Source organism: Meriones unguiculatus, chromosome 12 (assembly GCF_030254825.1).
Source record: "Meriones unguiculatus strain TT.TT164.6M chromosome 12, Bangor_MerUng_6.1, whole genome shotgun sequence".
NCBI lineage: Eukaryota > Metazoa > Chordata > Mammalia > Rodentia > Muridae > Meriones > Meriones unguiculatus.
In genome coordinates, this window is record NC_083360.1 from 79,072,038 (window position 1) to 79,094,218 (window position 22,181).

General features: G+C 43.1%; 1 protein-coding gene across 2 annotated transcripts in view; it reads left to right on the forward strand.

The window, feature by feature from the left end:
• The window catches only part of Ube2u (ubiquitin conjugating enzyme E2 U), a 66,040-nt gene that overhangs the window by 24,813 nt on the left and 19,046 nt on the right, over nt 1–22,181 (forward strand). For both annotated transcript variants that reach the window (XM_060365965.1, XM_060365966.1), the window contains exons 6-8: nt 3,044–3,086; nt 13,503–13,588; nt 20,605–20,686. In XM_060365965.1, coding sequence (XP_060221948.1) covers nt 3,044–3,086; nt 13,503–13,588; nt 20,605–20,686 — 211 coding nt within the window. The remainder of the gene's footprint in view (nt 1–3,043; nt 3,087–13,502; nt 13,589–20,604; nt 20,687–22,181) is intronic.

Genomic DNA, 22,181 nt, shown 5'->3' on the forward strand with positions numbered 1-22,181 from the left:
GTTTTTTGTCTTTTGTCTTGACCCAGTGGTTGGGTTGTGCTGGACCTAAGCAGACCCTCATAACAAAACCTTTGAAATCTTCATCTGAAATTTTTCTTACTTCTACATCTTTTATTTCAGGAATTGAGGCTTCTAGATTTGGGGAGTAGGCATGTAATCTTCTCAGTAATACTCAGGAGCAGATAAACTCCTGTGCCAGAAACATCGACAAACAAGATATGGAAACACACTTTCAGTGATATATTTGTGTATGTGTGTTATCAACTTGATGGTATCTAGACTTAACTCAGAGATAAATCTCTAGGCAACCTATGAGAGATTTTCTAAATTACGTTAGTGGAAGTGGTAAAAACTAGTGTGACTGCTTGACTGATTGTGGATCCAATGTTATGTGTTGTCTCCCGTTCCTTCCATCATGCCTGCCTTGTCACTGTGGAGTATTTCTTAAACTGTGAGCCAAACCAAGCCCTTCTTTTCTAAAGTTGCTTTTGTCAAGTATTTTTCCAGCATGGAGATAAGCAAATAATGCAACACTCAAAACCGATTGCACTTCACTAATATGTTTCTGTCTCTGCTTCTCTCTGTCTCCCTGTCTGTCTCTGTCTCTCTCTCTCTGCCTCATGGTTGTTTTATCCATTTACATTTACCATGTAAATTCTCAGCTCTCGCTCCAGGGCCTTGCCTGCCCATCTGTTGCCAAAACTCCCACCATGATGGTCATGGACCCTAACCCTTTGTAACTGTGAGCTCACCAAATTAAATATTTTCTTCTATAACTTGTCTTGGTCATAGTGTCTTATCATAGAAATAGAAAAGTAACTAAGACACAATTAAAGAGCAGAAGACTGGGGGGAAAAGGAGAGGGGAGGAAGAAATAATTTCCCAATAGTAGAAACTTTCAAAAACAAAATTAGATAAAGGTAGGAAGGAGAATAATAAATAAAACTATCAATATTTAAGGAAAACAAGGTAAAGTCAAAGTACCACTAAATGTAAGTGATGGAGAAGAAGGAACTACAGTGGGCAAAAAGAAAAAGAAAAAGAAGAAAAAGAAAAAACAAAAGAAAAAGAAAACTATAGAGAAAAAGTGCTCAACAGTGGGGGAAAAAACAAGCAGAATTAGATAAACACATGAAGGGGAAACAAAAACATTAAAAATATAACTGCTCAACAAATTAAACTCCTGCTGAAACTGTCTTAAGTGAAAAGGGCAATCACGCTAAGAAGACCAAAGCAAGGCTGAGGTGAGGGCTGGACCCGGAAAAAAATTGGAGCCTGCTAGTTCTGGGCAAGGGCGGGTCAGCTGACCTTGTGGGCTGTACCTGCCTTTGGTGTAGCAGCAGCTGCTGCTGCTGAGTCTCTACTGGACAAAGGCGTGGTGCCCACCAGAGCTGTCTCCACAGCAGCCGGCTCAGCTCGGGTTTGCGTTCTGTGGGCTAATTTAGGCCATGGTGAGTCTCCCCCCAACCCCTACCTTTTCCAGTACCCTTCACTTCCTTCGGGAACTTCTGAAGCTTTTATCTGTTTCTCTCACTGGCGTAAAGTCTGTTTTGTTTTCTTCCTTCTCTGAACACCTCTTTCTCTGCGCCTCAGTGGAGGAGTCTTTACCATCTTACCAGGAAGAGGGCAGCCATTATCTTCCCTTCCCCACCCCCACCCCCACCCCCTAGCGGCCAGTGCTTCCCTGGGGCCCCTACTCACCCCCTCCTTTGCCTCTATCACAGATGTGCATGATGGCCCCCCCACCTGCCTCCTGGGTTGGAGCCCTCCCTGATGGCTCTCTTCCCTCAGAGTTGGTTTGAGCCATCATTTTTACAGTGCACCCCACTAGAGCATACAGGGGGTGAGTCCTCACGGCTGCACGCCTAAACGTGTAGCTGGTCTGTGCTCTTGTGATCACACTTGGGACAAAGTGCAGTTTGTAAATCGTTTTCTTTAGGAAATAAAACCTCCCATTATCCTGCACTTCCCAGTGCTTCTTTTGACTGACAGATGCACTCAGATTTTTAGTTCTTCAAGTGCGATTTATCTATTCTTTCCAGGAGTTTTTTTTTTTTTTTTAAATCTCTTTGTTCACAAAAATCAATAATTTCTTACCAATATTCCTTGGCATATCTTATTTTTCCCCTTCTCATACCTCACCCTGTGTTTGATAAGCTGTTGAAATATCAGACTGGAACCATTCTGGTTCTTGGGAATTCTCTTACGTGGTTTGTTTTTTGGTGCCTTTCCTTTCTGCTGTCTCTGTGGTTCTTCTATTTCTCCTCTATTTTGGATGTTGGTCCTACTGCCTAATCCTTTCATTTGAAAAACATACTTGTTTCTTATTGTTCACGCTGTTGTTGGTATGGTAATGATTGTGTATTCTGGGAAGGCTTCTGAGAGTTTAAAAGAAATGTATGTTTTTCTTATTATTTGTTTAGCTTGCTGCTTTCTCTGAGATCAATTGTCTGGTGATCTTTGACCGTCCACACTCATGTGATAGAAATGTGATGACCAAAGAGAGTGGGGCAGATGGGTCCGGGAGCCTGACAACGAAAGGTCAGGCGTCTTGCTGTTCATGGTGACTTCTTTTCACTTGTTCCCTAATTTCTATCCTCGTACTTCTGTGCTCTTTAGCCTCAGGTCTCCCTGACTGTTAAACACCCTCCCTCCTCTCTGGACAGGGGCTCTGTGTGTGGTTCCCTTGGGGGGTAAAGATGGCAACTACAGGTTGATGCTTGGCCTCTGGCCCACCTGGCACTCTTGGTTTCTGAGTTCCTTCCCAAGTTCCAGAGTACAGCCCCCACTTACTCTGTATTGACCTTTCTTCACTGTGCAGCTGGGTTAAGATTTCCATGACCTGCCAAGACAGCTGCCATTTTGACCTCTGCTTTCCGTCATGACATGTATTTCTGGTCATTTTTCTTTGACCTCCTCAATGGTTTGTGCTTTACTTTTTATCCTTTCACTGTGATTTTATTGAGGTTCTGGAAAGAATGCACACAGCACCACCTATTCGGACTCCAGGTCACCAGAATCCTTTCTTATTTTCTTTTTGCAGTACCTGAGGAGGAAAGCTCTGAAGAGCCACGGAAGCACCCCAGGTAGGTTTTCTTTGATAGATGTCCCTGTCAGTTCTCCACCCAGGACTAAATGATACTGTTTGTATGGTTTACAATGAAAGCTTTTTAAAAGATTCCTGCTTGTTTTATTTATGTGTGTCTGTGGAAAACGAAAAAGGGTGTCAGTTCCCCTGAAGGTGTGGTTTCAGGTGATAGAAAGCCATCCAATTGCGGCTGCTGGAGAGTATAGTTTGAGTGTCTGCAAGAGCAGCCAGTGCTCTTAACTGCTGAGCCATCTCTCCAACCCCACATTTTCATCTAGAAAGGGAAGAATTTGTTTCTCTTGTAGTAATTGTTTCTAGGAAGAATGTTGAACAATTTCTAGGAAATTGTTGAACTCTTTCTATTAAATCTAACTTCAATGTATCTACATTTTTGGTCTATTTCATTTGTATTTTTAATGGAAAAAATATGCTGTCAATAAAGTAAGCATAAACCATTATTGATCACAAACTCCAAGCATTTTAACAAAAGATCAGGTTAACTATCTCATAAAATTGAGTCAGGACCAAAGCCACTGTACTTTTTTTGTTTTGTTTTTTTGTTTCTTTCTTTTCTATAGATTTTGTATTTTGATTTTTAATTCTGTGCATGTGAGAGGCGAGGAGCACATGAACACAATGCTCAGAGAGGCCAGAAGAGGGTGTCAGATCCCCCCCCCCAACCCCATGGAGAATTCTAAGGGATTTCGAACTTGGAGGTGATTTTGTGTTGGGAACCAAATTGGTCCTCTGGAAGAGCAGAAAATCCTCTGAGCCATCTCTCCAGCCGCCAGCATACCCTTTTGTTTTCCATGTGCCTTAGTATTTTGCCTGCATGTTTGTCTGTGTGAGGGTATTGGATCTCCTGAAACTGGAATTACAGATGGTTGTGAGCTACCATGTGGATGCTGGGAAATGAATCCAGGTCCTCTGGAAGAGCAGCAAATCCTCTTGAGCTCTGAGCCATCTCTCCAGCCCACCCCCAGTGGTACCTTCTAAGGGATAGCCTGGCGGGGTGTGTAGCGTTAGTTGAGAATCTAAAGTAAGGGTAGCCTATAGAGCCCCTCAAACTGTAACTACTTGGTAACAGTGTTCCAAGCCCTTGTTTTCTTGAGCTCTAAACCTAAAGCCAAATTAGCTAGTGTGGAAGTAGCGCTTGCTTCTGCCCGGGTTTCCTTGAAGCACACTTCAGCCCCTTGAGTGGCTTCTGTTTATGACACGGTCCTGAAAACATGCAGCAAGTGGTCTGCTTGGCTGGGGATCAGTGAAGGCTTTGCTGTCCACTGTGCTGAGGACGGCTTCCCAGTCCTCACAAAATATACTCTGATCGGCACTGCCAAGTGCGCACATACCGTTTGGTCATCTATGAAACGTGGGTTCTTTCTTCTTGTGGTTCAACTACTTGGAGTATCTGTCACACAGTGCCAGCACTGACTAACAAACCCAGAGGACCTCATCAGAAGATTTGCCTCTGGTTCGGTTCCAGCAGTGCTCCTGAACCTAGACAAGGATAAATGACCCAGAATCGGGTCTGGTTTACCGGAATCAGGTCCATTTGCTTTGTGCAACCCCTGAATTCTCCAGGGAAGCCTTCAGGTGGGACGAATTTGGAGCTGGAGAGTCAAGACTTCAGTAACGCTCCATGTTTATAGCCTATATCATGATTAGATTGGTGGATGTGTTCCAGTCTTTGCCCCTGACATGCTGAGTTCAACTGTGTCCTCTCTCCTTGAGTCACTTGTTCTTTATTTGTTGGTGTTTGTGTGTGTGTGTGAGAGAGAGAGAGAAAGAGAGAGAGAGAAATGGACAGAGGCGGGAGCCTGTATGTACCACGCCATTCATTTGGAGATAAGAAGACAACTATTGGAAGCCATTTCTCTCCTACACTGGTGAGACAGGATCTCTCTCTTCTGCTGCCAAAAGGTATACTCAGGAAAGCAGGCTCATCAGCTTCTGGGTGGTTTTCCTGCCTGCCTCTCCTCTGTCTTTCAGAGGGCTGTAGTCACGGATGCACACCACCACGATCAGCTAACTCAGGTCCACTGGGCCACCTTTTCTGGCCCCTACTTTTTAGTTTTGGAAGAACAGATCTCAATGAGGTCTTGTAGAGATTATTCAGAGCAGAACAGCGCTCTTCACATCGCAACGTCTAATCCACTGCCTTGGAGCTTTGCATTGATTTCATGAGCAGGAAGAAAAGATTTGTGTATAGAAATATGTTCCAGGGACCTCTGAATACAAAAGTCAGCACAAAACTCAAGCAGATTGTGATCAAATGGTATAGAGCATTGGCAGTTCTGTCAGCGTTGAACTAGGGAGTGTAAGGGCCAAAGTTAAACTGTACACTCTACTTGGCCAAGGACAGATACTCCCTGAAATGCTGGAGGCTGTTGTTGATGGGAGCTAGCCAGCCACGTGGTTTTGCTCCCCTGAACAAGTCTGTTTGACCAACTGCACCAGACATGCTTAATCACATGTAGGGAGGGAGTAGAGCAGAGTCTATGCTAGCTCCTGATTGGACCTGAGGGGAAATACAGCGGCCTCATGGTTTTTGCCTTTTAACGCCTCTGTAAACTGTGACTCATCACCATTTTCTGAGACCACCCCCCTCTTCTGGAATGGACCTGGCCAGAATCCATTCTGGCCAATATTAAAGTTTGCTCAAACTTGGCTCAAAAAGTTGTGGCACTGGGCTTTCTCTTGAGAATCTCAGGCTTAACAGGGGTTCCGTTCACACTGAACTTGTGCAGTCAGCTGAAATTTTTGCCTATCATCTCGAACACCTCTTATCAGTTGTGCGGCAGGCTTTTCCATCCATGGAAGGGCAGGAACTTTGTGTCTTTACAAGTCTTTCACTAAACATGCTATCCTATGGCAGGCAATATATCCCAGGGTTGGGGACCCACCCTGTAATAGGTGATCCCTAAATTCACGAGCCTTGTAGTCTAGAAGGCAGAGCCTCTCCTTCAGGACAGGGCTTTATAGGAAACATCTTCTACCCAATGCCCAAGGCCATGGGACAAACACTAGCAGTGTAGCTAAGAAGGAATTTGAAGAATGCTAAGGTCAGAGTGAATTCTATTCAAATGAGTCACTTTGGGCAGAAACTTCTTCCCTCCAAGGCCTCATTTTTTTTAATATTATTATTACTGTTTTCTTTTCTGTCTGGGCTTCTTTTAGAAGTTGTAGTGTGTGTGTGTGTGTGTGTGTGTGTGTGTGTGTGTGTGTGTGTGTTTAAACCAAGTCATTGATCCCTGTACCCATATTTTGTAGGTGCAATCTGGTGTCTTGTTGAGTTGTGACTGTTTACTGTTGCGTTCCATTGATACAAAATATAAGCACAATGGCAGACATGCATCCAAGATGCCCAGGCAATATTGAGGAGAAATAGCTTCCTTGGCAGAACATGGAAAAGAGTATGTAGAGGCTCTCCTGGGAGACAAGGCTTGAGGTCATTTTGTTTGTTTCGAGGCAGGATTTCTCTGTGTAGCCCTGGCTGTTCTGGAAGTTGCTCTGTAGACCAGGCTAGCTTCAGACTCACAGAGAACCATCTGTGCCCCCCTCCCATCAAGGCAGGGCAGGAGCTCCCCTGTGGACTGGGAAGCAGGCCTTCCTTTGCAGTGGGTGATGTGAAGGAAGCATAGTCTGGCATATACTGGCAGCAAGCTCATTCCAAGACCCCTAGTGGATGCGAAAATTACACACAATACCAAACTGCGTATGTATTCCCCCCCACCCCCATACATCTGTATTAGTCACTTGTCTTCTTGTTATAACAAAACGCTTAAGGCGAGAAGGGTTTATGCAGCCTACAGTCTGAGGGTAGGGAAGTCATGGTGGTAGCTGGTCACACTGGGCACAAGAAGAAAAGAGCATTAAGTTTTGCTGCTCTCCTTTTTCCTTCAAAAGGTGTTTTGGGGCATGGGACTAGAGAAATGGCTCAGCACTTTAGAACACTTGTTGCTCTTGCCAGAGGACCTGGGTACAATTCCCAGTACCCACACTGTGGTTCTCAACCACCTCTAACTCCAGCTCCAGGGGATACAAGAACTTCTTCTGACTTCTAGAGACACCAGGCACACATATGGTACACATACATGAATGCAGGCAAACATTCGCATGCATAAAATTAAATAAAGAAACCTAAAAGAACGAGCGATCTGTAACAGAACAGTTATGACAACATTCTGCAATAAAGGGCTGCGGGTATAGCATCTCTGTGTCTGAAGCTGTTTTACCGCCCCACACTCACCCTCCCTGTCATGACGTGAGCTGACAAATGCCTACGTGGAAAGATGAAGTGAGATGGGTTTTACAGACATTGGGACACAATACTGCAGCAGTCCATCTGATAGTCTAAATGGCTACTTGTTGACCGATGGCAAGGAGTACACTGAGCGTGGATACACTTGGACAAGAAGCTGTCTTCTTCCAAGTGACAGAGGAAACAGCACAAGACTCTCCGGACTGCTTAAACTGCGAGCAATTTAAAACTTCTGAAATATTGTTGTTTGATGGAAAATTCCATTTAATATGGGTAACTAAAACTGCAGAGAGCAAAACGATGGGGCGGGGAGAGGTTACTTCTACAAGTCGTGTTTTCACAGATGACATGATTCCGTCCATAGTTAAAGCCAAGTAAGGATAGAAAGGTAAGGGAATATCGCAAAGGCTCTAAGGACAAGAAGTATATTTTAAAATAAACTATTTCCATATACACACAACCAATCAAATAGAAAAAGAATGTCTTCAAGGCAACTCACCATCGTCTTGTCTCAGCCTCCCTAACACTGAGGTTACAGAGGTGGGCCACCAGCAGGAGAAGCTCTCCGAGTCACTGTGATAGTGTCACAACATAGCAAAAGGCGGGTACCACCTGTACAGAAATCTTCAAAATATTTCTGAGATAAAATGTAAAAGACGTAAGGAGAAACGTCCAATACTTGTTGCTTGAAAGATGCCATATTATTACGCCATGTTGATCGTTCCCAAAATATTTAACTACTTTAAAAGGATGGCTTCCCCCCAGGACCTGAGAAGCTGCTTCTGACACTTGCCTACAAGGGCAACAATGGCAAGGCGCACAGGAGGAACAAACTGGGCTGACCTAAGATAGCAACATGTGTCATACTAGAGTGTCGCCATGAGCCTCGCCCTGATTCAGTCTGACATGTGTATGCATGAGTGCTCGTGTTGATATGTGCTCGCACGTGTATGTGTGTGTGTGTGTGTATGCACATATGTGTGCTTGAGTATATCCACGCTGACATGGAGACCAAGCAGAAGACATTAGGTGAATTGAACACTGGGTGGTAGATTGCTCTATCACTCTCTGTCTTGTAACCTTCAGACAAGGTCTGTCACGGAACCGGCCACTTTCTGGCTAGGCTGGCTAGCCTGCAAGCCCCAGCCATTTTACTGTCTTACTCTTGCAGCCATGTTGGGACTGCAGGTGCGGATAGCCATGCCCAACTTCCACGTGGGTCCTGGGAACTGAGCTTGGGTCCTCACCTGTTGAAGACCTGCTTTAACACCAATAGGGTAAACTGAGGTGGGGCATAGATCTGGCTGTTGCCTGGCTGTGACCCAGCAGACTTTTTCCCAGGGTAATTTTCCAGGGCAGGAACTGTTGGTTACCGACCGTGGCTCCCACTGATAGTGGCAATCTGAGGGGCCAGAATTAAATTGCTGGCATCAGCTAGTGCTGGTTGCTCCCTGGTGTGGGCTTATACCTACCATGGTAAGTGCTGGCTAGGGCCATTGGCTCCTAGTGTTGGCTTTCCACTGGTAGTGGCAAAGCATGTCATGATGGATGGAACATACTCTGGAGAGCAAGTTCCAAACCATATCATCTTTTTCTCACAGCAGGATGCAATTTGCAGTTACAAAGAAAGAATCAATTATCTTAAAAAGTAATCTTATACAAGCCTTAGAAGAATCACAAACCTAAACTTTTATACATAAAACAAATCAGCCATCTCTATTTTAAGTCTACTTTAAGGTGTGCGTCTACTCATTAATAATTTTCATTCGATCATATCAGGAGGATAAGGGTGAAAACAAGTCTAAGGAAGTCAATTGTCTTTGGTCATCAGCCCAGTGCTATGTTGGGCTATTGTTTCTGTTCACCAACCTTAAAATGTCCCTGGCTTTACTATTAAGAGCATACTTTTCTGAACTTTAAATTGTTCTCTGCGATTTTTTACTGCAGAGCCCCTAGCAAAAACATCTTTATTTAACCTTGATAAACAGTCTGTTTTTTCCTAAGATTTTCCACATCAGAGGCACTGGCAAAAAAAACATTTCTTCCTAACCCTGCTAAACGATCTATTTTTCCAAATTCTCTCTAAAGGGTAGTGGTCGTTGCTAACAATCCACATCTGTAGGTTCTTTTCAAGGGTGCTGGTTAAATCATTAATCTGCTCCAGCAGCGATGCCTGAATGAGATCAAGCATTGTTATTTGTAGGTTCAGATATAGTGCCCAGTCAGAGGCTGGAAGCCCTCTTAGAGTTTTCACACAATTCATATGTTAGGAGGATTATGGGGACCACCAGGATAACAAGCAGAGCTGTGCTCCATAACAGCTTCAAGTCCTCAGGACACGTAGTTCTCAGGGCTGTCCCAGGCCGAGACACGATCATCATGGATCCACTAAGTGGTGGGCCACATTCCATGAGTTCTAGCACCATTTGCTGTTCCTCCTGCACGGCTCCCAACACTCAGGCTTATGTGGCGAATATCCTTGCCCATAGACCCACCTCTCCAGTCCTGGTTTAACCTTTGCAATTCATGTTCCTATCCCTGAAATAAATGTCATAGACAGTTGTTAGACTGGACCCAGGCTTTGATGAGTATGAAATGAAAAGAAGCAGGGCAAGGATCTCTTCGGTTAGAAAAAGTTGCACAGAAACAGAAGTCCAGGATTATAGGATGTTCAAGATTCGCAGGAACTCCCAAGAGGTGGGGGCTCTGACAAGAAGAAAGAGACCCTGGGAGAAGGAAGGGCTGGGCACGGCCAGCTGATGAAGAGTTTAGTTTGAAAGTGTTGAGGCTTGGCCCTCTAGAATTAGATGACACATGTCACCTTGCAGCCGAGGTGTTGCATGAAGAGTAGAAGGTAGGAAAGCAGCTAGCAGGGTGTGAGAATGAGATACTCTGGGAAGCCGACTGAGGAGATCATGACTCTGAGTGCTGATGAAGCGCTAAACTTGGCTCCCTTCATGCACGATTTCACTGGATACCCACGGCAACCTCTTGAGAAAAGTTTCCTCTTCTCTTAGCAATGAGGAAACAAGCGTAGAAAGGTTACATAACTCACCCCCATCCCATCACACAGTCAAGAAGTAACAAGGCCAGACGGTTCACCCCACTGATTCCAGACCTCTCGGTCTTCACCATGATGCTAAGAACTAGTTTGGTTATCGTAGGAGAAGTTTCACCAGACAAAGTTCCAGCTGCGCGTTGCTTCCCTAAAAGAGCATCACTGTTATTTTCTCCTTCCAGGCAATGCGCCTGCCTTTTCCCATCACTGGCTTTCTTCAAACTGGTGTCTGCTCTTCCTCTTCCAAACAGTGTTTTGGGGTTTGTTTTCCTTCATAGTTTCACCTGTCAATCTTTCTTTTTCCATTCCCAAGCTCACCGTCAGATCCCAAAAGGTCATTTTCTCTCATCTGTCATAGGATCACCTAAGGCCACATCTAAAATTACACTCATATTTTACTTTGGTCCCACCTAATGTTTTCTATTACAAGAAAGCTACTTCAGAAAAGGATTTGACCCCCACATTCTTTCACCTCTCACGTGTCAGGTAGGCAACCAGCTCTTTCTTCAGCATCACCTTAGCTTCGCCTGGGCCTGCTCCTCACCTTTGCTCCCTACCCCTGCTGTGAGGTAGCTCCCGCCTCCGTTCTTTAGTTTCCTTGACTGATCCAACGTTTAGCCTTCCTTACGAAACTCACCACACGTGAGACCCCCAAGGAAACCTTTGCTCGAGCCCCAGCCTCTTTTTGACATTCCAGTATTGAATCCTCTCTCAAGCCTGACAGACCCAGGCTGTCAACCAATCTCAACCACCCTCCGCCTCCACACAACCATCCCGCCCCACCAAGCTTCCCTTGTTTGAATGGCATCCAGCTGCTCTCAATCTAAACTGTCCATAGAACTCAACTGCCTCATGCCTCTCTTCCCTTCCTTCAAGATCCTCTGGGTTCATATGCTCACACTCCATACCCACCCCCAAATATGGCTGAGGCCGTTCCCAGAGCCTATGGTGCCTCCTTCGTTTCTGCGGACATGCACTCCAAATGACTCCCTGACGACCTCCAAACAAAAGTTTTATTATCACCTTCCTCCAGATTCTTTAGTTTATTGCCACTTCTAAAGAAGTATGGTCAATGTATCATATGATCCAAATGTTGAAGCATGCAGCACCCTATTACGGAATAGAGAAAGCTGCTCTCTTCACTCGCTCAGGGACTAGGTCTTATTTCAACAGAAAAAAAAAAATCAGCTCTTGTGTCCAGTATAAACTTACAAATTTGTGTTTCCTTTTTCATTGTCAGAGACAATAGTCAGTATGTTCTTGGTATTGGTGGGAACCACCGACACATTTGTATTCCATTTATCTCCTTGTTAGTGTCATAGTCTTCCTGAATAATAGTAAACATTATTGTTTACTGTTATCATTATTGTTCTTTTAAGGTACTGTTTCCCTTATTGAATTGGAAAGGCAAATATTTAAGATACTCTTCTTTGTGCGTTCAAACTAGCCACAGTTACACCTTTTTGGGTAATATTTTTAATTACTCTGGAAGAAAGAAAAGAAATCCCCTGAGGGCTAACAATTTGAAACTGAACAGGACACCCCTGGGAAGGCAGAGGGTCGTGGGTCATCCTCCAACAGACAAAAGACAATGGAGACGATTGTGCCTAAAGATGGTATATGTATTTTTTTTTTTCATGACAGTGTGTTGACAGTTTCCTTCCTCTTGGGTCATTGTTGTCTGTTAAATGAACTGTGACGGCAAATTGATCTCAAGATTTTCATGCAGCCTTTCATTTTGTTACCCTGGCTGCAAATTGCTGATACATTTCAGGGGCAAATTCACGTTCCTTTAGCATATCGTTTGGTAGTGTGAATCTTGGCAGGCCAGCCTGGAAGCAATAATAGTAATGGTTAATTTATCTTCACCAAGGTTTAGAGTTCTACTTATGTATGATTGGAAAAGTAATAACACATTTGAAAAATGTTAATCTTAAAATTAGGTGTCCTGAACTGCTAAATAAATGAATGCACTGATCCATTTAAATATTGCTCCATTAATTTCAGCATTGAGTCAAATATTTACCTTAAGGGACTTAACAATTGACCCGTAAAAAATTAATACTAATATTATTTGTTTTAACTGAAAATGTGTTTCTGCTTCCAAAGAACTGAGACGCTAAACTGGAAAACAGACATAAGGGATATTACACCTGATGCTTAAGCCACTACCTGCACCCATTAGCTGATGCTTTCACATGGCTGAACATTATCTCTGAGTGATGCTTTATTTACAGAGCTGCAAATTGCTGTGTTCAACAAGTTCAGAGTAAGAAAAACGTAGCGATGCGGTTCTTTAAAGTGCTCGACAGTTGCCATTTACTGCTTTTCACTAGCCTTTGTGCCCCTGTTAGAGCCCAATGACACCAACACAGAGGGAAGGGAGAATGAGAAAGGGAGGAGTTTTTCCATCTCAGCAATGGCTAGATGCTGTGTAAAGACGAAATCTCTATCCTTGGGCTTTTACTCTCCCTATGAAAAGGAAATAAGAACAATCGTAATAAATTGGACATGACATTTAAGAAAAGTTTATTGTAGAATAAAAAAAATAAGTACAAATGCAATGCTTCCCTTAAAGTTCCTTTTAAATATTGGCTTAAAGGTAGATGTCTTACAGCTACAGTTTGTTCTCACAGTATAGATAATGTGCACATCGGCGGAAATCTACTCTGTTACTGAAAAATGAATTAAATAGCTTGTCTTTCCTGTGATCTATACTTGTCAGTGGTGAAATTAATGTATTTGATACACTTACCAAATGTGTGATTCTTAGAGATGTGTATCCAAAGCCTGGCATGGTGGCGCATGCCTGTAATCCCGGCACAAAGGAGACTGAAGCAGGAGGACTGTGAGTTTCAGGTTAACCTGGACTACATAGAGATCAAGGCCTGCCAGGGACACACATTTCTGGTCTCAAAAGAATGAAAAAGAAAGGGAAAAAAGAAAAGAAAAGAAAAAAGAAAAGAAAAAAAGAAAAGAGCTCATAATGTTTATCAGTCATGTTTGGTATGGTATTAGCTGAATCATGTGCTCTGATCAGACAACTTTAAGGACAAATTTATGAATTATATATGGTCTTTTGTTTATACTTTCAGAATTAAAAAAATCGCATTTAGTGATTACTACAAGAAATGGTGTGAGGTAGCCACATCAAAAGCCGCAGAATACTCCAAAAATCCATGTAAGTTGATCTTGCCTTATTCCGTGTCCTTTTAATGTCTTTTGCTCTGTTGATTATTCTCAGTTTGTCTTACTATTGCCTCAAGACTAATGGACACATATCTGCTATGCAAGAGCAGTAAACTGTTCAGTTGGCTCTCTGTGCCATATTCATTCAGCAACTATTAATTTAGTTCCTCTTTTGTGCAGGGCCCCAACCTGAAGTCTGTTTAAAAGCCAGAAGTAAGGATAGGCAATTGATGAAGTTCTTAATCGTATAAGGTTTACTTAACTGCCTTCACCCCAGAAAGAAGGGTTCACAGAAGGGTGGACCCTTTCCGTTTCAAACACAGTCATCCCCAGAGCCACAGCCTGGGTGGAGAGCAAAGGCAGCCAGAAAACATGAGAGCTGGGGGCTCTTCCGTTCCATCGATGTAAGAAAACATTGTCTGGGGCCACAAGGACAAAATGCAAGAGCTGAGCAACTGGTTCCACTTAACAGGACGTTCAGAGTATGTGTCATTATTTGTCTCAAAGTAGGCTATCCAGTCTCCACACGCTTAAGTGAAAATGTAGCTTTGCCCCAGCCATCCTGCCAAAGCAGCACTTACAGTGTGAAATTAGAAGGGACTGCAGATCCCAGAGGCTGTGATGACTTTTTATAGTCCCTCTTTCTTTCTTTCTTTCTTTCTTTCTTTCTTTCTTTCTTTCTTTCTTTCTTTCTTTCTTCTTCCTTCCTTCCTTCCTTCCTTCCTTCCTTCCTCTCTCTCTCTCTTTTCTTTCTTTTGTCAGTTTTTTTTTTCCCGTGCCACGAGGTTTTATTTTCATCAGTCATACAACTAATTTTCTATAATATCCCAGAGCAAACCGGTGAAATTTGACAGCCTGATGGGGGCTGAGGGCGGAGATCCCTGTTCAGAGACTGGCGGGCAGGTGGCATGCCCGGGTTCACAGTGCAGCCTGTGGCTCGCATCCATCTCGCAGGTAGCTCTTTCTCCACATCACGAGGAGGTCTTGGAGATGACGGGGTGGGGTGGGGAAATCCTCCTAGGCTTTTAGGAAATTTCACTCCTCTTTTCCTGTTCAGTGGTGTTCTCCTGTGTCTCAGCTTTCTTCGGGTTGGCCTTATTGTTTTCATTTTAAAATGATGCACACGTGCACACAACAGATCTCATGAAAGAGTTTATTCAGGGGAAGGGAAGCAGAAGAGAGGGAGGGCCTGAGCGAGGCGTGAGGGCAGAGAGATAGAAAGACAGAGATAGGCGGAGCGGGGCGCCCCGAGGTGGCGGGTTGGTCCTCTGTTAGCTCATGGGCAACTGGACCGCTCTGCCAGGTGTATCTGCCACACCCCTGGCGGGCAGGCAGCACATGATGACGTCATGGGTCAGAAGCAGGCCGCCCATGCGCCAACACTGGCGGCTTCCCCCAGGTCCGGCATGTCTGCCGTTTTCTTGCAATCCTGTGCAGTCTCGTTCCTCCGGGTCTGCCACTGGCGTTGCTGCAGCAAGCCGCCATCCTTTCCTTTCTTAGCTGTTGCACCCTTGAGTTTTCTGCTTCCTTCCTAAGTATTCTCTGCCTCTTTCCTCAATGATGACCCTTCCCCCAATCTCTCTGAAAGGCCTCTCCCACTGTAGCCAGACCCTCATCTGCAGCCATGTCCTGAGCCCCACCTACACAGAGTACAGGCACACAACTGAGGATATCCTGAACCCAGTTCGCCCTCACACTCCCAAACCTGTCCTTTCTTCCTTCTCCGTGTTGGGTACTGGTAGCTCACTATTTTTTGCATTTTCTTCAGCCTAAGAATTCCTAAAATAATCCTATGCCTCTGAATCTTTCTTCTTTGTATTCTTGATTTATCTCTTCCAACATTATAATGCTCCTACCCACCTCCACCCTTACGGTCACTCATCTCATCGTAATAGTTTTCTAACTATAGAAAAAGCTTTTGTTTTGTGTTTTTTTCTTTTCTTTTTGGCATAAGCTAAAGTAAAAGTACTACTAAGCTTAACACCTACAAAACCAAGACAGATAGATAATGTTTAGGAAATCACTCTTTCAGGAAGTTGTTTATTGATTACATTATGATTATATGTTATCATCCTCACTCACACAAGAGTGGTTGGAAAAGCTCATCCAAAGTGCATCATGATACACAGATTTTTAGCAACGCCGTCAGTTCAGAAAATTTATATTTCTGATGTTAGAGTGTCATGGGTGTTTACTTTCAAAGTTTGGAGGCCACATGAGCCTATAACCGACCAATCGGTTCGTTTCAAGCACCTGCTGTGTGTGGAGTATGGAGAGCACAGATGGATTTGGGGACAATAAATATTTATCGTCAAAACCTGGCATTGAGAGATATTAACTCCAGGGACTAAGAGGCAAAAAAAAACAAAACAAAACAAACAAAAAAATCCGCAGATTTTTGCAGTAACATAGAACATATGGACATAGGTCCATAGAAACCTAACCCCTAGGCAAAAGGTACAACCATATGCCAAAACTTGGTTGCCACTTAATAATAATAATAGTAATAATAAGTGATTTTAAAATGGAAGAAAATGATGGTGATTCCCTGATAATGGTTTCTCCCTCAACAGTGTTTGGCTCCAGCGTGTTGAGTTTGGTTGTTTCTACATCTGTCTGTCACTAGCCCAGTCTGTTACTCATCCTCCGGGAAAGCAGAGCCTGGGAATGGTTATCTGTAGCCCAGAAGTATTCCTGAGACTTTGAGTCTAACACAGAGTGGCAATTTTCACAATCCCACTGCCTCCTCTTCCCGTGGAATTGTTATAAAAAATGTCCCAAGAGCCTTCCCTCAAAAGTAACCAGCACCTAATTTAAAAAAGGAAATGTAAACCCGACATACGCTGCTGGCCACGCTGCCTTTTGATAGTCCAGCTGGACGAGCACCAACGCTCTCTTCTTTAATGGCTGAATTTCCTGGCAGTAATGAAGATAAAGCTTTTAGATTGTAGAATACTTCTTCAGTGACTTGGAAATACAAAGGAACCCTCTTATAACTTCATTTATACATTTATATTCTTATCGATAATGCTGAGATTATTAAAATCCCATGCATATTTTAAGAGGTTTATATTTTATGAGTAGGAAGTGGTTGTATTTTGATTTGGGTATTAACATTTTTTCATATTTTTGAGCCACAAAGCTACATGTAGACACCAATGTCATAATAGTCATGAGTGTGTCTTTTCACGATACATCTTTAGAGTGTGTCTATATATATTATGCTTTTAACCACCCCAGTTCATCACTCCTTTATTTATTCAGCCAGTATTTATGTACTGAACACCTTATTATATGTCACAAACAGTCATACATCTGCCCAAGGGGTAGACGTTATTCTAACCCCTTTTATTCAGGTGAGAAAATGAGACTAGGCAAAACCAGGTAAATTTATCTAAGGTCATCTACCTAGAAGAAAATACCACATATCAAGAAAGAGGGTAAATTCTAGAGCCAAGTTCCCATGGCTTATCTTTGCTATTATTTGCTAGCTGTGTGACTCTCTCCTTGGCCCAGCTGCCATGTTTATAAACGAGAGCAATCACGTGCATCCCAGAGGTACGGTGCTTAGCGTGTGTTTAGTGTGCAGAGCTAAGGACGGATGCTTATCCTCAGTTATCAGCCTTGTGGTCCAGAGACTTGGACTAGGCCTCTGGCTCTACTTTTCCCTCCTGTGATACTCTTCTGCCTTTATAATATGGCAGCATATTATCACAGCATAGTGTGAGGATTACGTTCAGACGCTGAAGGACAAGCATAATTTCTAAAACGCAGTGTCATTTTCATTCACAGTCATAGGAAATCATAAAGAGAAATGTACCAGTGACCCCACTGTAAAATGACCCATCACTATAAAATGTCAAATAAAGGGTTTGGCAGAGAGAAAACCCATGCATATGGTTGTAGGAACAGCTCTTTAACGACAGAATATGATCCCCATACGGAAATGCTTACGTTCCAGGAAAAGAATTCCTGAGCGCAGCATGCTGTGCTGCACTGAGCGGAGGCTTCCTGGTGCTTGTTTGCTGTCAGCAGGCAAACCAAACAGCCTCCGGCCTCAGAGGGGTGCCTGCTTTCACCCCGGGAGACTTTCATTCTTTGCATCTTCCAAAGGCCCTTCCTTCCATCCGAGAGGCAATGTGCCTCCTTCCAGAGCCCTGCCTCTCCGCCCGCAACCACTCATTAGAGCCACCTGAGGAGCTTGTAAAAATTCCAACAGAAAGGGCACACCCAAACCAATTCCATCAGGGTTGGCAGCAGGACTGGGTAGTGGTAGCTTTTGAAAGCTCCCCCAGTGACTGTAAAGGTGACTATAAAGCGCAGCCACAGGTGGGAACCGCATGGTGTCAGAAGTCAGCAACTCCTTAGTCCCATGCTAGTTTTGCAACGTACAGGTAAGCAAATTCAAGTGGGCGGCTTACCTAATTGAATGCCTTCTTTCATTCCTATTAATGAGCAAAGAGCATTCTCCCCACTTTTAGGTGCTCTGTGGTTACAGGAGATAGTATGCATGTAAACACACACACACACACACACACACACACACACACACACACACACACGCAGTCCAAGCTGGTACCGTGATTTCTGGATTTGACAGTCCTGACAGAGAAGATGGGCAACTTTTATGTCAACTTCTGCATTTATAGGACAAGCGGTGGGAGGACAAACTGACACACAACTGGAATTTCTTTCCATGTTCAGAGACCTAACTCAGGCCAAACCAGGGTTCCTGGCTTCAATGCCAAAGATGAGGCAGAGTTGGAAAGTCTGTTAAAGATATTTAGCAGATTTAAGCATGGGAGCTAAGAGACGGGCATTCAGAAAGAAAGGCACACCCCAAGCCTGTTATATGTTTCTCAAGAGAAAGTAGGAACAATAAGGATAAGGCACGGGCTTCTCAGAGGAGAGTGGCAATTAATTGTCTCTGTACTATCCGTATATTGGTGACTCTCAAGTTACACCCCAAAGGTTGCTCTGAGAACCCTTCCCCCCTTTGGTTCTCATTTGATAAGTGAGATTATAAAGTGGGTCAGGAGGCACGTTGGAAGGAATGATAATCTAATAAAGGGAAACCAGAATGTAGTGTGCATGTGTCCTTTCCCTGCAAACAGGGCTTCTGCTGAGATTGCCAGAAAATTACAGGTTTACAGCTGGGAAGGGAGAAAGGCCTTAAGCAGTTGTTAATTGTGCATTCTTGGTTTCCTTCTGGCAAAGGGCTTCAACTGGATTCCAAGGAGACGGATATTTCTCTCTTCTCATCACCACCCCACCCCACCACACCACACCCACCCACACACACACAATTCCCCTGCCTTTCATGCCTCCTTATGAGAGAAAAAAAAAAAAAAAAAAGAGTAGGCAGGCAAAAGTTCCTGGGTTCTATCCCCACTGCTGTAAAAACAAACAAATCCCAGAATGGAAGCAACACTGTAATTTTCAAGAGAAAGAATTACATTATGGAAAAGAAAGAATGACGCGATGAAAGCCATGAAGGGGATGCTTTTCTGCTATGGCTTACAAAACTGTCCCACAAGCAAGAGCCCTGAGGCAGGGATTTTACTCTCTAGACCATAGGTGAAAATTTCATGACTCCTCTCCTCCTCCTCTGTCTCTTCCCTGTCCTCATCCTTTGTGGTTTTCCTCTAGTTCACTCACTGAGCATGTATATGCAAACAATTGACTGAGTCTTGGAGAAAAGAAGATACATATTGTGGGTAAGCTGTCTAAGGAGTCTACAGGCAGGGGGTAGTAGACAGATGAACAAAACAAAGAAACAAAACCAACAAGCAAAAACCCAAACAACAACAAAGCATACAGGTAAAATATGAGGTGTTAAAAGTCTGTAAAAAGAACTGTGGGGTTGCCATCTCTCATGAATGGACTTCTTGGAAGAGGTGACCTGCTCATTCCGGGCTTGTCATATATAAGGCAGAGACGGGTTCACATACATAATGCAGGAAAGAACATTTCAAAATAAATAAATAAATAAATAAATAAAAGGAAAATAGAACCTTAGCAAAATGTTTAATTCTGTCCATGTAAGTTGAAGATGGTTGATAAGAAGACAGTCTTGAACATTTCTAGTCTGTTTGTCTGGGAGATCTAAGGGTACCCACCCCCCATAACTTCTCTGTATACATGAGCCTATAGTAAGAATTTCAAGCTGGGTGGTGGCGGCGCACATCTTTAATCTCAGCACTGGGAAGGCAAAGGCAGATGGATCTCTGTGAATCTGAGGGCAGCCTGAACTATGGAGTGGGTTCCAAGACAGCCAGAGACATACAGAAAAAGAGAAAGCCTGTCTCTTAAGAAAAAAAAATCCAGTAATGTTACTTATAATAATTACTAAAAGAAAAACAATTCTTCACCAAGAACTCTAGAGAGCCAATATCTGCTTCTTTAATGGAAAGGATATTTTCCTCAGATACCAGCACAAAGAGTCTAGTGAGACGTGGAAGACAGCGTGGTTGTGTATGCTCATGTGGATCTGAGGAAGAAAAAAGTTAGAGTGTATAGAAATGTTGCTGGTAAAAATCATGTAATTTAACAGAAGAAAAAAAAACAAGTATTTTCTATCAAAAGCAAGTATCATTGCATTACAAAGAAAAGGTAAACCATTGATACCTTAGAGACTCCAGATTACATCAATAGCATCTTGCCAATTTAGTGGTTCAACTACAAACTCAGTCTTAAGAAGGAGAAGAGGAACCAGAGACTTTGGTCTATAACAATGGTCTCCCATAAATTTTATTTCACTGCATAAATGATATATAAACAAATGTCATTATAACAAAAACAATTTCCAAGTCACAGTCTACTTATTTCAAACAATATTGAGTATTACACAGTTCCAATAAAAAGAAAATATTTGCAAAGTCCCTGAGCATTGTAACATGAACTACACAGTTGCCACATATCAACTTAATCAGAAGTGAGTTACTCTCAACTCTGAGCTATATTAAAAAGTGCTTATGAATACTTCTATTTTAAATCATTTTCTTTCAGTTGTTGGAGATCCAAATTTCATGGCACAGTATCAAAACTGGACGAACGAGGGACTACAGTATCGTCAGCGATGGGGATCAAAGTAAGACATCCCAAATGCCTTGAATGCATGATGGCTTTGACCTTGAGTGACTCTGCTCTCTACTGTCTCCTGAGCCGTTAGCAGAAGCCCTGGCAATAGCAGCCTATGCCTTTCTCCATCATGAGAACAATAATAAGAAAGCCTAATTTCCTTTCACAGGAACTCAGGGAGTGAAAGCTGGCAAACAAGGAGATAGGGCGTGAGCCCATAGGGAGGAGCCCAGCCAGCTCTCTTCCAAGTTAGTTATCACCAGCTAACTTTTCATCTTTCTCACACCTCCAACTTGGTTTCCCCAAAGATTTCTCATATATGATATATATATATATATGCATATACGTATGTATACATATACATATATACCTACACATACAGATTTATATATATAAAGAATACATATATACATATGTATATATATAAAGATTATAGGTATAATCTTTATTATTGTGTAATTTAAATTTTTAATGGAGGAAGATCTAGGAATAAAGCACTTGCCATGCAAGTCAAAAGAGCAGAGTCTAGGTCCCCAGCATGGTGTCAATGCCAGGTTGGCCTGGTGGCCTCCCGTCAGCCCTGTGCTCAGAAGGAGCCTGCCACACCAGCATACTTTCCCTACTAACCAATTCAGAGAGCTCCAGGATAAGCGAGGGACCCTACCTTAGTGGGACAATCAAGAAGGACATGAGATCTCAACCGCCAGCCTCCAGGCAATCCCACACATGTAAACACGCAGGCATGTATGCACACACAGTACATATTCAGTCAATGAAAGAGCTGTGTGTTTAATGGACAAATTGATGGGTTTTAGAATGGTTTTTTTAAAATTCAATTATAACATACTCAGACCCTAGTAAACACTTTCTTTCTCTCTCTGCCCATCTCTCTGCTAGGTTCTCTCCTCTTTCCAGCCTCCCTTGTAGTGTGTGTGTGTGTGTGTGTTCTGGATTCCACATAGGAGAGAAAGCATATGAACAGTGTGCTTTATTCACAGTGCTCAGCAACTGTGCTGCCATGAGGCACGAGAAGGGAAGAACTCCCTTCTCCCGCTCACACTTTAGCCCACTGTCAGCAGTCAGTGTGCTTTTCTCACAGGGAGACATGATCATTAAACAGTGCACTACATTATGAATTTGAGCAAAAGTCTAATAGGTTTTTTTTATCCATTCCCCCCACAAGTTTAGCAACAACCTTTATTTGAGCCAAAGTGCAGAATTTTTTTTTATTACTTTTCTGCTTTCAGCATAAATTATAGGGAAGGAAAAAAGGTATTAAGTTGAATTTGAAGGAGTACCAACCTGGGTTTTTTTTTCCTCCCTTGAAGTCATGTTTCAAGTTTCTTTTGCAGTTGAAAAACTTCCTCAGACTCTAAGATGGTCATTGCTTTGACATGACTTCCTTTCCTATTTCCTGTAACAGAACTGTTTTGTTTTACTTGTTTGCTCATTGGCTCATTATGTAGTACCAACATCTCACAGAACCCCAAGATTGAGAAAAATGA